The sequence below is a fragment of the Chiloscyllium plagiosum genome, chromosome 45, assembly GCF_004010195.1.
Source record: "Chiloscyllium plagiosum isolate BGI_BamShark_2017 chromosome 45, ASM401019v2, whole genome shotgun sequence".
Lineage (NCBI taxonomy): Eukaryota > Metazoa > Chordata > Chondrichthyes > Orectolobiformes > Hemiscylliidae > Chiloscyllium > Chiloscyllium plagiosum.
This window is the reverse complement of record NC_057754.1, coordinates 9,717,993-9,734,062: the sequence shown is the minus strand read 5'-3', so window position 1 is coordinate 9,734,062 and position 16,070 is coordinate 9,717,993. Positions and strand designations below refer to the sequence as shown.

Here is a 16,070-nt window from a genome sequence, read left to right as displayed (position 1 = left end):
TCCAACAGGTTTATTTGGAAGCACTAGCTTTCAAAGCGCTGCTTCTTTGTCAGGTGGTTGTGGAATGTGGTGATTTCTTAACAATCCAGGTCTTTTTCAATATATCATTTGAGTTACATCACACTGTAAACTTTTGATATAAATGCTGTCTTACGATCTGATATTCCACAACCACCAGATGAAGGAGCAGTGCTCTGAAAGCTTGTGCTTCCAAATAAACCTGTTGGGCTATAACCTGGTGTTGTTTCATTTTCAACTTTTTCCTAGCTACCATCAGTTCTGAAGGGTTACTATACCCAAAACGTTAGATTTCTCTCCACAGATGCTGGCAGACCTGCTGAGATTTTTCAGCAATTTCTGTTTTTGTATCTGATTTCCAGCATCTGCAAGATTTAGAGGGATTTGAGGAAAATTTGACTAATTCAGTTTGAGAATCCTGGCCAACATAACTGAGTTGGACTGTTCTGTATGACTCTATGACTAATCCAGGCTCTAAGCTCATCTGCTTTGCCTGTTACACTCCTTAACAAGTTCAGGTTTTTGTTTTGTTATTCATCATGGGATGCAGACCCATTTATTGCCTGTCTCTAGCTGCCTCTTGAACCGCTGTAGTCCATCTGCTGGAAGAAGTAATTCTGGGATTGTTGACCCAGCAACATTGGCAATGCATTTCCAAGTCAGGAAGGTGAGTGCCTCTGAAGTGAACTTGCACGGTTCCAGAAACTGGAATCGTGAACTACTATTATATTTCTTAACATGTAGTATTAATGTTTTTTTTCAGTGCACAGCCACAATTTATTTCATCATGTACAAGCTTTTGGAGGATCACTTAACACTTTGTGATGCTTGTAGAGCTTGTCAAGTGAGACTCTCTGAGCAAGGGAACCATCCTCCCATCATACAGGGTTTTACATCACAGTCAGTCGTGCACGCAAGACCCAGCCGCCCAAAAACAAAGTGATTAGATTATTTCCAGAAACAAGTGTGAGATTAGGTTATTTCTCAAAACAGTATGATTAGATTGTCACATCCTGTCTGCAAAACAGAACCCCACCCCGAACAAAGTGATTAGATTATTTCCAGAAACAAGTGTGAGATTAGGTTATTTCTCAAAACAGTATGATTAGATTGTCACATCCTGTCTGCAAAACAGAACCCCACCCCGCCTCCCCAGACATCCAGTTTCTTACATGTCAGCACAACAAATCAATCCTTTAACATTTCATTCCGTCACTGAGGGTTAATAGTGTAACAATATTTGATTCTGCTTGTCATACTGGTTATGGGCTAGAGTTGGACATTCGGTGCTGAACCCATTTGAAAGCATCAATGATCTCTGTTCGCAATTCGAGAACTCTCAGCAGCAACTCAAAGTTTACTAAAGTCGAACTTTGGTACGAAATTCACAATGGAATTCCCGAAGGGGCAGGAGGGCGCGAGGACAAAACACCCGATCCCGCGCTTCTTCCAATCCGATTGGTTGGAGGACCCGCCCCGTCCTCCGGACCCGCCCCTCTTTATCTTGCGTCGCTGTCAATCGCGCTGCGACCACGTTCCGGCGCATGCGCACTCTGGACGACGGGCCGGTGTGACGGTCAGCTCTCGGACCTGCCCGCGGTAAGATTTACAATCAAGACAACGAGCGGCTTTTCGGGCGGACGGGCTGGGTAGGTAAGACAGCTTCCTAAATATTCCGTGCGGCTTCCAATCACCAAATAAGGACCGGCTGCTTCCACAATTGCAGCGAATAGGAAAGGTAACTGCGAGGTATCCTCTCTGCCTTGGACCCAATTCATGGCCGCCATGTTTAATAGGGGCACTATGCCCCAGGGCACAAATGCAGCCAGCCTGGCGCAGGAAGCAGCAAGGAGACTGGTCTGAATTTTGCAAACTCCTTTGCAATGAGCTTTGAGAGGGAGTCTTCACACGCACAACTCGAATCAGGAGAGTTAGTTGGTCTGTTTTGAATGTTGGTGACACAATAAAAGCAGCACAAACGAATTGGAACATGCCCTTATCCAAATGCAACAAGATCTGGAAAATATCGGTTACAGAGAAAGGCTGGGATTTTCTTTGCACTGGAGTGCAGGAGGTTGGGGGGGAGACTTTCTTGAAGTTTATAAAATAATGAACGATATAGATAGTTAGTGGTAGATTTCTTCCCTTCGAATGGGGGATTTCAAGACTCTGGGACACATTGTTAAAGATTTTTTTTGAAAAGCACCAAGGGGACTTTTTTTTTAAACCCACGTAGGGGGATTTGTGTGTGGAATCAACTTCCTAAGGAAGTGGTGGATGTGGGTAAAATTACAATATTTAAAAGACATTTGGATAAGTACATGAATAGAAAAGGTTTGGAAGGATATAAACCAGGAGCAGGCAGGTGAGACTAGTTTAGATTTGGGATTATATTCAGCACGGACTAGTTAGTCTGAAGCATCTGTTTCTGTACTGTTTGCTTATGGCTTTGTGCATGGAGCTAAGAAATAAGGGGATGGTGATAGTTATTGGGGATGTACTATAGGCCCCCAAATAGTCAACAAGAATTAGAGGGACAAATATGCTGGAAATAGAGAGACGGGCAGGAGGAATAGGATTGATATAGTAGAAGATTTAAATGTTCTGAACATAGACTGGGACTGCCACAGCATTAAGGACTTCGATGAGGTGGAATTTAAGTGTGTTCACAGCAAGTTCAAGTTCTAAATTGGGGCAAGGTGAAATTTGATGAAATTAGAAAGGAACTTACAGGAGTTGATTGGAATAGTTTGTTTGCAGGCAAAGGGACCTCCGGCAAATGGGAGGCCTTTAAAAGTGAGATAGCTAGAGTTCAAGGTCTATATATTCCTGTGAGGGTGAAAGGCAAGGTTGACAGGAATAGGGAACCCTGGATGACAAGAGATATTGAGGCTTTGACTAGAAAAGAGGAGGCATGGCTCAGGTACAGGTAGCTGGGATCAAGGGAATCTGTTGGAGGTATATAGGGGGTAGAAGAGTTTACAGACGAAGGAAATCAGGATGGTGAAAAGGGGGACACCAGATAGCCATCTTCTGTGACTGAGAAGATTAGGGTGAACCCAAAGAGGTTCTTTAAGTATATTAAAGAAAAACAAATAACTAGAGAGAGTATAGGACCCCTCAAGGATCAAAGTGGACATGTATGTGTAGAATCACAGGAGATGGAAGCGATCCTCAATGAATATTTCTCCTCTGTTTACCATGGAGGAGAAAGACATGAAGACTTGTAACTTGGGGAAGTTAGTGATCCTATCTTGGGGACCGTCCATATCACAGTAGAGGAGATGTTGGACTTATTAGAATGTATAGAGGTCAATAAATCTCCTAGTCCTGACCAGATACAGAGAAAGCTCGACTATCCGAATATCAATCATCTGAATATCAGATTATCCGAAGGTGATCTCAAGGTCCTGATAGAAATATTACATCAAAGAACCGTCCCTAAATGACTGATCTCCTGCCCTCTCTCTCTTCCCCCCCCCCACACTTTCCCTGGAGTTCTACACAGGGATGTACCCTAACCACCCCCCCCCCCTCTTCCCTAGATAATCTCTCTAACATTGTCCTCTACAGGGCAGAGTGGGAACTTGTCAAAAAGTTGTGTGTGTGTGTGTGCACGCGCGCGCTATTTGGAGACTTATCCCACAAAAGCGGCAGCAGCAGTCTAACTGTTGGTGTACAGTCTGGCTGCACTGGAGTTGGGGGGGTGGATGGGGGTCGGGCGGTGTTGGATGGGGTTGTGGGGTGCGGGGTCTCGCACACAGTGTGCTTTTGCCTTGTCTCTTGAATGGGGAGCAGACTTCACAGAAAGCTGTGATTTCCTCTGGGGCTCAATTAATTGAATAATCAATTATCTGAACAAAATAGTGCCCGCCCAGCTCATTTTAGATAATGTAAGTTCCTCTATATCCAAGAGGCTAGAGAAAAATTGCACATGCCCTGGCTGATATTTTTGCATCATCGTTAGCCAAGGATGAGGTCCCAGAAGACTGGAGGACAGCAAATATTGTGCCTTTATTCAAGAAGAGCTGCAAAGAAAAGCCTGGGATCTATTGACCAATAAGCTTAATATCTGTGGTGGGGAAGTTGCTTGAGAAGATTGAGGTATGATGCACATGCATTTGGAAAGACAGTGTTTGATTAGGAGTAGTCAGCAGGGCTTTATGCATGAGGGGTCATGTCTCACAAATTTATTAGAGTTCTTTGATGAAGTGCCCAGGAAGGTTGATGAGGGCAGGATGGTAGACGTAAAATCAGTAAGTCCTTTGATAAGCTTCCACATGGTAGGCTGCTCTGGAAGGTTAGGTCGCATGGAATCCAGGGGGAGCTGTCAAATTAGATACACAGTTGGCTTGATGGTAGGAAGCAGAGGGTAATAGTGGAAGGATGCTTGTCGGACTGGAGGCCTGTGACTTAAAGGAGTGCCTCAGGGGTCGGTGCAGGGTCCATTGCTGTTTGTTATCTATATCAATGATTAGTGAGTTTGCAGGTGACACTAACGTAGGCAGTATCATGGACAGTGAGGAAGATTATCAGAAACTGCAGCGGGACCTTGATCAGCCGGGGAAGTGGGCTGAGAAATGGTAAATGAAATTTAATGTAGATAATTGTGAGGCCTGTGAAGTCAAATCAAAATAGGAGTTTCATGGTGAATGGCAGGGCCTTAAGGAGAGTAGAGGGACCTGGGAGTTCATGTGCACCGTTGTCTGAAAATGGACTCTCAAGTAGACAGTGAAGGCGGCTTTTGGCACACTGGCCTTCATTCCCGATGAAGGGCGTTTGCCCGAAACGTCGATTTTCCTGCTCCTTGGATGCTGCCTGACCTGCTGTGCTTTTCCAGCACCACTCTAATCTAGACAGTGGCCATCATCAGTCAGGGCATTGAGTATAGAAGTTGGGAAGCTATGTTGCAGTTGTACAGGACGTTGGTGAGGCCTCATTTGGAATATTGTGTTCAGTTTTGGTCACCTTGCTACAGGAAGGATGTTATTAAACTCGAAAGAGCGCAGAAGAAATTTGCAAGGATGTTGACAGGACTGAAAGGTTTGAGTTATAGGGAGAGATTGGACAAACTAGGACCTTTTCTTTAGAGTGGCGGAGGCTGAGGTGGGATCTTATAGAAGTGTATAAGATCATGAGAGGCATGGACAGGGTGAATGCACTCAGTCGTTTTCCCAGGGTTGGGGAATCGAGGACTGGAGGGCATCACAGAACATAGAACAATACAGCACAGAACAGGCCCTTCGGCCCACGATGTGCCGAACATTTGATCTAGCTTAAGCACCTATCCATGTACCTATCCAATTGCCGCTTAAAGGTCACCAATGATTCTGACTCTGCCACTCCCACAGGCAGCGCATTCCACCACTCTCTGGGTAAAGAACCTACCCCTGACATCCCCCCCATACCTTCCACCCTTCACCTTAAATTTATGTCCCCTTGTAACACTCTGTTGTACCTGGGGAAAAAGTCTCTGACTGTCCACTCTATCTATTCCCCTGATCGTCTTATAAACCTCTATCAAGTCACCCCTCATCCTTCGCCGTTCCAATGAGAAAAGGCCTAGCACTCTCAACCTATCCTCGTACGACCTATTCTCCATTCCAGGCAACATCCTGGTAAATCTCCTCTGTACCCTCTCCAAAGCCACCACATCTTTCCTAAAATGAGGTGACCAGAACTGCACACAGTACTCCAAATGTGGCCTTACCAAGGTCCTGTACAGTTGCCACATCACCTCACGACTCTTGAATTCAATCCCTCTGCTAATGAACGCTAATACACCATAGGCCTTCTTACAAGCTCTATCCACCTGAGTGGCAACTTTCAAAGAGCTATGAACATAGACCCCAAGATCCCTCTGCTCCTCCACCTTACTAAGAACCCTACCGTTAACCCTGTATTCCGCATTCTTATTTGACCTTCCAAAATGGACAACCTCACACTTGACAGGGTTGAACTCAGTTTAAGGTGAGAGGGGAAAGAATAAAAAGGAACCTGAGGGGCAACTTTTTTTAAACAGAGGGTGGAATGAGCTGCCAGTGGAAGTGGTTGAGGCAGGTACATTAACAACATTCAAAACGCATTTGGACAAATCCATGGATAGGAAAGGTTTAGATGAATATGGGCCAAATGCAGGTAAATGGGGTTAGCGTGGATGGACATTTTGGTCAGCATGGACCAGTTTGGGCCAAAGGGCCTGTCTCCGTGCTGTAGGACTCTTAAATGCCTATCACCAGTGCTAATAATCACCTACAAGCATCACCCAGTAAAACACAGTCCACTCAATTAGCAACCTATGCACCATCTTCAAAGTTCACTCCCTGCAACTTTGCACATGGTGGTGATAATGACTGCCATCTACAAGATGCACTACAGTATCTCACCAAAATTCTTTTTACAGAACCTTCCAAACCAGCAACATCTGCAACCTAAAAACGCCATGGATGCAGACGCATGCGAACACCGCCAACTGCAAGTGGTCTTCCAAATCAAAAGCAGCCTGAACCAGTGGCACCCACATCCCATGCATGAATCAAACATGGAAGTGCAAGCCGATTAATTGAATATTTTTAAGGTAGCGGTAGATGGACTTTTGATAAGCAAAGCAGTGAAATGTTACGGAGAGTAGCTGGGAATGTGAAGTTGAGGTTACAGTCAGATCAGCTGCAATCTTACCGAATGATGGATCAGACAATGCAGGGTCATGCCCATTGTGGCACCGAATTCATATATTCCCACAGGGTCATAGAGATGGACAGCAGAGAATCAGCCCCTTTGATCCAACTTGTCCATGCCGACTAGACATCCTAAATGAACCTAGTCCCATTGCTAGTATTTGGCTCATATCTAAGCCCTTCATATTCGTATGACCCTCTGGATGCCTTTTAAATGTTGTAATTGCACATGGTTTAATGTCCATAGGAAGGCCACTGACAAAAAGCCTCTTCTTCATTGTTGTTAATTTCTTCACTTTTTGTGCCCATGACTGGGGAGCTGATTGAATCCATTGGATCAGGCTGTGGAAGGGTGGGCGGTGGGCAGAAGGCATGTTTTACCTGCGAATGGAGAAACTCTAGAGACAATGTTAGCTGCTGAAAGTATCTTTGCATTTCCTCTCTCATTCCTTCCTTGCTAAGGTGGTTTTAACTACGCTAAATTGTGTCTGCCTATTTCATCATTCTTTGAATTCTTGAAATCTGTTACTCTGTTCACTAGTTATGACATCATCAAGTTTTATACAATCCATAAACTTGTAAATTGTCCTGCCTAAACAAGTCAGTCATTTATAAACAACAATCAATGGTCCTAAAATCAAATTCTCTAGGGTTATTCAAAACTAATTTTCCTTTAACAAATTGATACTTGGCTAATGTGAAAGCTGTCAGGATAAGTATTTCAAAAGTCTGGAACAGCAAGAAAACAAAATGTTTCCTGTGCTTTAGTCATTGAAGATATTTTAATACAATACACTGTACTCTCATCTGGCTAAAGCATGACCACTGACCCAACTGTTCCTTTTTAAACAGTGATTGTAGAATTTCAAACACATCAGTGGCTCAAGGCACTCAGTCAAATTGTTTTAAAGGTTGCAAGTTTGATTATTTTAAAAAAGGACATAAAATTGTACAATTTTAATGTAAAAACAAAATCTGCCCCATTATATAACCCACAAAACACATTCAATTGAGATCCTAATTCAAACAAGGCAAAACAATTACTTAAAAGGATTTTCTGAACCAGGCTTTTAACAAACCAAAATTTTTAAACATCACACACACACAGCATGGCAAAATTCACATTGAAACTTTCCTTTTCAACCCAGGTATTAGTACAGCCTTAATTTCAGCATTTCTCATTTTGTTTTGCATTCTCTCATTAAAATTACATTTATAAAACCAGAGCCCTCACAACGGACCACATGGTGCACCAATCCAAGCCTCACTCTTGCCCCCAGAACAAAGACTCTCAGAGCCTCAAATTTCACCACTAGGGGACTTTAACCCCTTTCTCGCTTTACTCCCCACGGGGGCTCGAACCTCGCTCAAATGCAGAGGGCTCGAACCTTACCACAGAGCGAGGGACTCAAACCTAAATTACACCCACCCCAGGTGAGAGCAAAACCAAGTACCGCGCAGAGGACACAACCGTCAATCACACCCACCCCTGGGGGACTTGAACCCCAGTGCCGTGCAGAGGGCTCGAACCTTACCACAGAGCGGAGACTCGAAACTCAATTACCTACCCCAGGGGACTCGAACCCCAGTACTGCTCAGAGGACTCTACCCTCATTAACCACCCCAGGGGAAATCAAAACCCAGTACCGCGCAGAGGACTTGACCCTCAATTACAGCCACCCCAGGGGACTCGCACCCCATACTGTGCAGAGGACTCAACCCTCAATTACCCACCCTGGGGGCTCAAACTTCAATTATAGCCACCCCAGGGGAATCAAACCCCAGTACCGTGCAGAGGACTCTAACCTCAATTACACCCACCCCAGGGAAATCAAACACCAGTACTGCGCAGAGGACTCGAACCTCAATCACACCCACCCCAGGGGACTCGAACCTCAATCACACCCACCCCAGGGGACTCGAACCTCAATTACACCCACCCCAGGGGACTTGAATCTCAATACCGTGCAGAGGACCGGAACCTCAATCATACCCCCCTTCCCCCAAAGCAGCACAGAGGACTCGAACCTCTGCCTGCCAGTGCACTTGCGAAATTTTGTCTCTCGATTGAACTTATTACCATTCGAGGAATCCATAGAATAGAGAATGATGGAGCAAGGGAACCGTCTCCAGCGCACAGGAACAGCAAGAGGTACCAAGGTTTAAAATCTTCCCTTGTGGGCCTAGCCACCCTGACCATAACTGTCTGTTTGGATCCTGCTGACTACTCCAATATTGTCATCCCATCCCCCCCCCCCCCCCCCCGGAAGTTTTACCTCCTTCACCTTTATTCTGGGCCCTGGAGGGAGAGAGAACAATCACCCATGTACACTGGAACTATATAGTCATTTTACAGGAAGGAGCATCCAGATAAGGCAACATACAGATTGAATGGGTGATTGTTACAATCAGCGAGTGTCAATAGCAAAGATCACGTCATTTGCTATTACACAATTAATCTTAACTGGCTTCACATAATGAATACTTATCACCTTGTTAAACTGACGTTACATACTGAATGCTTCCATATTGTTAAATGGCTGTACATAATGAATGCTTTTCCACCTTGTTAACCCTTGTCTCCAGTGCCCCATTGTTAACTGTAAGTTCGTATCTGATCTGGGCCGTGCCCAGCTGAACCTCTTGTTTTACAAAACTCAGAACTTGACTCTTTCCCAACCTGCTTATACTCTATACATGTTCTCAGCTATAGCTCAAACCGTCCAACTGTGGCAACATCTTTGTAAATCTTTTCTGAACACTTTCAAATTTCACAACATCCTTCCTATAGCAGGGAGACCAAAGCTGAATGCAGTATTCCAAAATTAGCCAAACCAATGTCCTGTACAGCTGCAACATGACCTCCCAACTCCTATACTGAAATGCACTGACCAATAAAAGCAAGCATACCAAATGACTTCTTCATTACCCTATCTACCTGCAAAGCCACTTTCAAGGAACTATGAACCTGCACTCCCCAGACCTTGCCACTAAGTGCATGTCCTGCCCTGATTTGCCTGATCAAAATGTAGCAGCTCACGTTTATCTAAATGAAACAACATCTGCCACTCCTCTGCCCGTCTGATCAAGGTCCCATTGTACTCTGAGGTAACCTTCTTGGTTATCACTATTCTATCAATTTTGATGTCTTCTGCAAACTTACCAACCATAACTCCTACATTCATATCCAAATCATTTATATAAATGACAAAAAGCAGTGGACCCAGCACTGATGCTTGCGGCACACTGCTGGTCACAGGCCTCCAATCCAAAAAGCAGCCCTCCACCACCACTCTCTGTCTCCTACCTTTTAGCTAATTTTGTATCCAAATGGCTAGTTCTCCCTTTAATTCCGTGTGACCTAACCTTGTTAACCAGTCTACCATGCGGAACCTTGTCATACACCTTAATGAAATTTATTTAGACAATGTTCAAGGCGCTGCCTTCATCAGCCCTCTTTGTCACTTCAAAAACTTCAGTCAGATCAATGAGGCATGATTTCCCACACTCAAAGCCATGCTGACTATTCCTAATCAGCCCTTGCCTTTCCAAATGCATGTAAATCCTGACCCTCCGAAACAGCTCCAACAACATGCCCACCAATGATATCAGGCTCAGCAGTCTTTAGTTCCCTGGCTTTTCCATACCACCTTTCTTAAATAGTGGCACCACATTACACGACCTCCGTTCTTCTGGCACCTCATCCATTGCTATCGATGATACAAATATCTCAGCCAGAGGCCCTAACTTTCCATAAGGTTCGAGGGTACACCTGATCCAGTCCTGGGAACTTATCCATCCTTATGTATTTTGAACCATCCAGCACCTCCTCGTTTGTATTTTGGGCACTTTTCAAAATATTGCTATTTATCTTCCCGAGTTCGCTAGCTTCCATTCCTTCTGCATAGTAAGAACTGACACAAAATATTTGTTCAGCATCTCCCCAATCTCCTGCAGTTCTGCACATTAGGCAGCCTTGCTGATCTTTAAGGAGCCCTATTCTCTCCCATGTTACCCTTTTGTCCTTCATGTATTTGAAAAAAACCCTTTGGATTCTCCATAACACTATTTGCTTTTGTTCATTTTGGAAGCTTCTTTTCAAGTGGCTATGATGTGAGGTTTTGCAGGTGGAAATGTAGTATAGGATCCCTACAGTGCAGTCAGAGGCCATTCAGCCCATCAAGTGGAGGGTATCCCAGCTAGACCCATGGCTCATCCTGTCCCCGTTACCCAGCATTTAGCATGGATAATCCACCTAGCCTGCACATCATTTTTGATAGTGGGAGGAGCCACAGCACCAGGCAGAAACCCACAGAGACAGTGGGAGAATGTGCATACTTTACACAGGCAGTCGCCCGAGGCTGAAATCAAACCCCAGTCCTTGGCGCAGTGAGGCAGCAGTGCTAACCAATGCCACTCACTTGAAATATGAGGTAAAATATCAGATTTTGAGCTGACCCAAATTACCAGAACCTGGATGTTACCAGCCTTGGAGTTTAAGTGGTGCAAGATACTTTTTGTTGGAAGTCAGATTTCAGTCTTTCCCCTCTGTTCTCATCTCCTTCCATCTCTTGCCCATTGTGTTTTTTACAGCAGCTAATGGGACCAGACTTGCTTCCTGTATCTTGTCTAAAATACCATGAGGTTGTATACCTCAATCAAATCGCCCCTCAGTCTCCTTTGCTGTGATGAAGACAATCTTAGTGTTGCCATGGAAATCATGCACTTGAAGCCCCACACCCCTCCTCAGTCCTTCAGAATTGCACGGTGTCATGACCTGCCTCCATTGTGCAACTTTATTTTTCTGACTCCAGTCAGTCATACAGCATAAAAACATGCCCTTTGCCCCACCATGTATATGCTGACCAAAAAGACCAAATTCCATTTCCCTGCACTTAATCCATTGCTTACCATGCTCTGGAATTTTAGCTGCTTATCCAGATTCTTCTTAAATATTGTTTCTGCCACCTCAGGCAACACGTTCTATGTTTCGACATCTTCTGGGTGAAAAAAACTCTTTCCTCAGATCTCCTCTAGCCATTTACGCCTCAGCTTAATATTGTACCCCTTGGTCTTCGACATGTCTGCCATTGGGAGAACCTCACAATGTACCCTGTCTATATGTCTCACAATTTTATACCTCAATCAGATCCCCTCTCAGCCTCCTCTGCTACAAGGAAAACAAACCCAGCCTATATAGGCTGCCCTGTAACTGAGACTTTCCATCCCAAACCAGATCCTGGTGAATCTCCTCTGCACCCTCTCCAGTGCAATCATGTCCTTCCGATAGTGTGGCAACTAGAATTCCATCTGTGGTCTAAGCAATATTTTATCAAGTTGTAACAGATTTTCTTTTTCTTATGTTCTACGTTCGAGCTAATGAAGGGAGTCAAGATTAGAGTGAGTCGCTGGAAAAGTACAGCAGGTCAGGCAGCACCTGAGGAGCAGGAGAATCGACATTTCGGGCAGGAGCCCTTCATCAGGAATGAGACTGGAAGCCTCGGGAGTGGAGAGATACATGGGGGGAGGGGGCTGGGGAGAAGGTAGTTGAGACTGCAATAGGTGGATGGAGGAAGGGGTAAAGGTGATAGGTCGGAGAGGAGGGTGGAGCGGATAGGTGGGAAGGAGGATTGACAGGTGGGACAGGTCATGAGGGCAATGCTGAGCTGGAAGGTTGGAACTGGGGTAAGGTGGGGGAAGGGAAATGAGGAAACTGGGGTAAGGTGGGGGAAGGGAAATGAGGAAACTGGTGAAATCCACATTGATGCCCTGGGGTTGGAGGGTTCTGAGGTAAAAGATGAGGGGTTCTTCTCATGAAGGGAAGCATCCTGTATGCCGCCTTCACCAACCTGCCTACCTGTACTGACACTTTCAGGGATCTACAGACTTGTACGCTAAGATTCCCTTTGTTCCTCAATACTCCCCAGGGACCTACCATTCCTTGTGCATATCCTTCCCTTATTAGACCTTCCACAATGCATCACCTTGCACTTACCAGGATTAAATTCCACCTGCTGTTGCTCTGCTCAATTTACCAGTTGCTCAATATCAGATTGTCGCCTGCGATCATCCTGCTCACTGTCAACAACACTAATTTTTGTGCAATCTGCAAACTTACAAACTTATACCTTCTGTGTTCACATCCAAGTCATTAATATAGGTTGCAAACAGCAAGGGTCCCAGCAGCAATCCTTATGGTACAACACTCGTCACAGGCTTCCAATCACAAAAACCTCCCTTCACCCTTTGCCTCCTATTTGCAGGCCAATCTTGGATCTAGTTTGCTAACTCACCTTGGATCCAATGGGCCTTTACCTTTTGGACAATCCTTCCATTTGGGGCCTTGCCAAAACCTTACTGATGTGCATGTGAACCACACTGACTGAACTACCTCATCATTATATTTAGTCACCTTTTCAAAAAATGTAATTAAATTAGTCATGCAGGATCTCCCTCTAACAAATCCATGCTCACTTTCTCTGATCAATCCCACCTTTGCTAATGTTGATTAATCCTGTCCCTCAGAATTTTTTCCGGTAATTTCCCTACCACTGAAGTCAGACTAACCTGGCCTATCCCTGCTGTCGTTCTCAAGCAAAGAACCATGTTAACTATCTTCCAGTTATCTGGGACTTCATTTGTGGCTAGCAACATAAATGTTTCCACATGGACCTCAGCAATCTCCTCCTTTGCCTCTCAAAGCAGCCTGGGATTAATCTCATCAGCTGCTGGGGGTTTATGCATCTTTATGCCTGCTAAAGCTGCTACTTACTAATCTTAGCATGTTCTGGAACCTCACCATCCGAACTGAGTAGTTCTTATGATAACGTTCCAGCCTCGGGTTCCAGCAGGAGATTTTTAACTTGAAAACAAAAGTTGCTTCCAAGGTGAGTATTTTTGACAATACATCTACAGTTTGAACCTTTGGTGCTGTGATCGCGTATCTGTGGGAGAGTCCTTGACTCTGTCCGTATCCACTCGTGTGTTTCGCCTCTATACTCCAAAATCACCTCTTTGCGATTTGTCTAACTGCCTCCATAAATGATAGTGGTATATTTACTTCTGTTCATTGTTTCACTGTTAACTTCCACTGACCATGTCTTAATGTGTCTGAACCATTCCCAACCATGTGCTACTCACTGATCAACTTTTATCTCCCTAGAGACCCTTCCATAGTCAGCAACTGATTTTTTTTCTGTGCTCCAGTCCATTTTATCTTCTATTACTGTACATTGATCTTCAGTATCGGCATAATTTTTAATTTTCAAATTCTTGTGCATACATGCTAACATTAACTGTTTCTCTCTTCATAGATACAGCTTGACCTGCTGAACATTTTCAGAGTTTATTCATTTTGTAGCAGATATCTTACTGTTACTTTCTTGCAGGCGTTGCTCCCAAGCCTGAGTCTAGAGACAAGGTGGGTGTTACTCACAGAGGTTTGTCTTCATTAACCCTTTTTGTGAAATCATTGCGTAATTCCAAGACTGAAGGAGTTACAAATCACACACACCACCAGGTCATAGTCCAACAGGTTTATTTGGAAACACTAGCTTTCGGAGTGTCGCTCCTTCATCAGGTGGTTGTGGAGGTTAAGATCACACTCACAGAATTTATAGCCAAAGGAGTCCCAGTGTCAGGGAGATGTGATACAGTAAACAATCTTAGATTTAAACTTCCATCTTTTAAAACAGGATATGCTGGTTTCTGTTCTTTGGTATGTAAATCCCAGAACTACTTTTACATTACATTCCCAACACAGCAGTGGTTTTTGAACAATAGGTGTGTAAGTCTGTCTGTGTCCCAGTGCTATGTCAGATTGACAGAGAAGGAAGTCATTTAGCCAGTTTTGCCTGTGTTGGTTCCCTAAAAGAGGCAAATCAGCTTGTCCTCTTCCCATTCCCCCTTCGGTATCTTGCAAATATCCTCAATCCCCAGCTGCCTATGGAGACTATCTTGAATTGCAGTCCATGTAATGAAGGGACTCCCACAGGCCTGTCAGGTGAGGAGTTTCACACAGTAAAGAATGAAGGAATAATAATGAGTCCAAATCAGCAAGAACAATTTCACATTAGAATCAGATTTATTGTCATGTGTACTCAGATTAAACCAAAGTAACGGGAGTACAGTGGAAAGTGAACAATGGAGGGGAACTTGAATGCGATAGTGCACACAACAGCCCAATACCTTATTCTGTTCAAATGGTGGAAGTTTGGGATTTAGAAGGTTTTGTTAGAAGTTCTGGTTGCATTTCATATATGTAATGTCTCTCAGTATCATCCCATGATACCACCTTTTTTTTCTCTCTCTCTCTCTCTTTTTCACACTCACTCACTGACTCACACTCTCTCTCTCCCTCCCTCCCTCTCTCTCACACTCACACACACACACACATACACACACACAACACACACACGTACACACACACATACAAGTCTGTGGGATAAATTTGCATTTGCAGATTTGTGTTTGCAGAAACATTCTATTTTGTTCAAAAAGCACACAATCTGCAGGCAGTCAGTCCACGTGACATTTTATAAATTCCTACTTAGGAAATAGAACCAGTCTGACTCAAGGTTGGAATACAGATAGAGTCTAACCTTATACTTGGAATGCATTGTCTGAGTGGTAATGTCACCTTTTCTTTTAAAAAAAACCCTTAAATTATCTCAGGAATGTGAATTCAAAGAAGTTCTGAGATTTACATATTAATTAATCGAAACCTGCAGTCCCATTCTAAGTGATTAAAGACTGAGCAGCCATCTAGATTAGTTCAATACATTGCCTCAGTTGTACGCCACTTTAATCTTTTTCTATAAATTCTGTGTCCTATGATCCTGTCCCACTAGCTACCTGATGAAGGAGCAGAGCTCCGAAAGCTGGTACTTCCAAATGAACCTGTTGGTCTATAACCCAGTGTTGTGTGATTTTTAACTTTATGTGGAAGTGGTTAACAATCTGGGTCTCCTTTCTGCTTGTAAATCGAAGGCTGAGGGAGTGACCTGTTAGAGTTCTTTGAAATAATGTAAGGTATTGACACGGGGGATAGAGAGAGAGAGAGAGAGAATATCTTCATTCGTGGGGATGCAGACAAAGAGAGATCTTCAACACAAGGTGGTCACCAGGAAATCTGGTCCGGAATTTGGGAGAAACATCTTCCTTCGGAGGGTGGTGAGGAGTGAAATCCACTCCCACTCCGAAGGGTTGAGGTGAATAGTTTCAAAGAAGAAAAAGAACAAAGAAAATGTACAGCCCAGGAACAGGCCCTTCGGTCCTCCAAGCCTGAGCTGATCCAAATCCACTGTCTAAACCTATCGCCCAATTCCTAAGGATCTGTATCCCTCTGCTCCCCACCTACTCATGCATCTGTCCAGA

General features: G+C 44.2%; 1 protein-coding gene across 14 annotated transcripts in view; it reads left to right on the top strand.

Moving 5' to 3' along the window:
• Nucleotides 1–1,329: 1,329 nt before the first annotated feature.
• Nucleotides 1,330–16,070, top strand: part of LOC122543919 (zinc finger protein 239-like) — a 16,132-nt gene continuing 1,391 nt past the window's right edge. For 2 of the 14 annotated variants that reach the window (XM_043682848.1, XM_043682850.1), the window contains exons 1-2: nt 1,330–1,617; nt 14,084–14,115. In XM_043682848.1, coding sequence (XP_043538783.1) covers nt 1,330–1,617; nt 14,084–14,115 — 320 coding nt within the window. Of the gene's footprint in view, nt 1,672–6,421; nt 7,416–13,530; nt 13,583–14,008; nt 14,116–16,070 lie in introns of those variants that run through there. The other 12 variants (XM_043682844.1, XM_043682846.1, XM_043682840.1 and 9 more) reach the window with 9 other exon arrangements.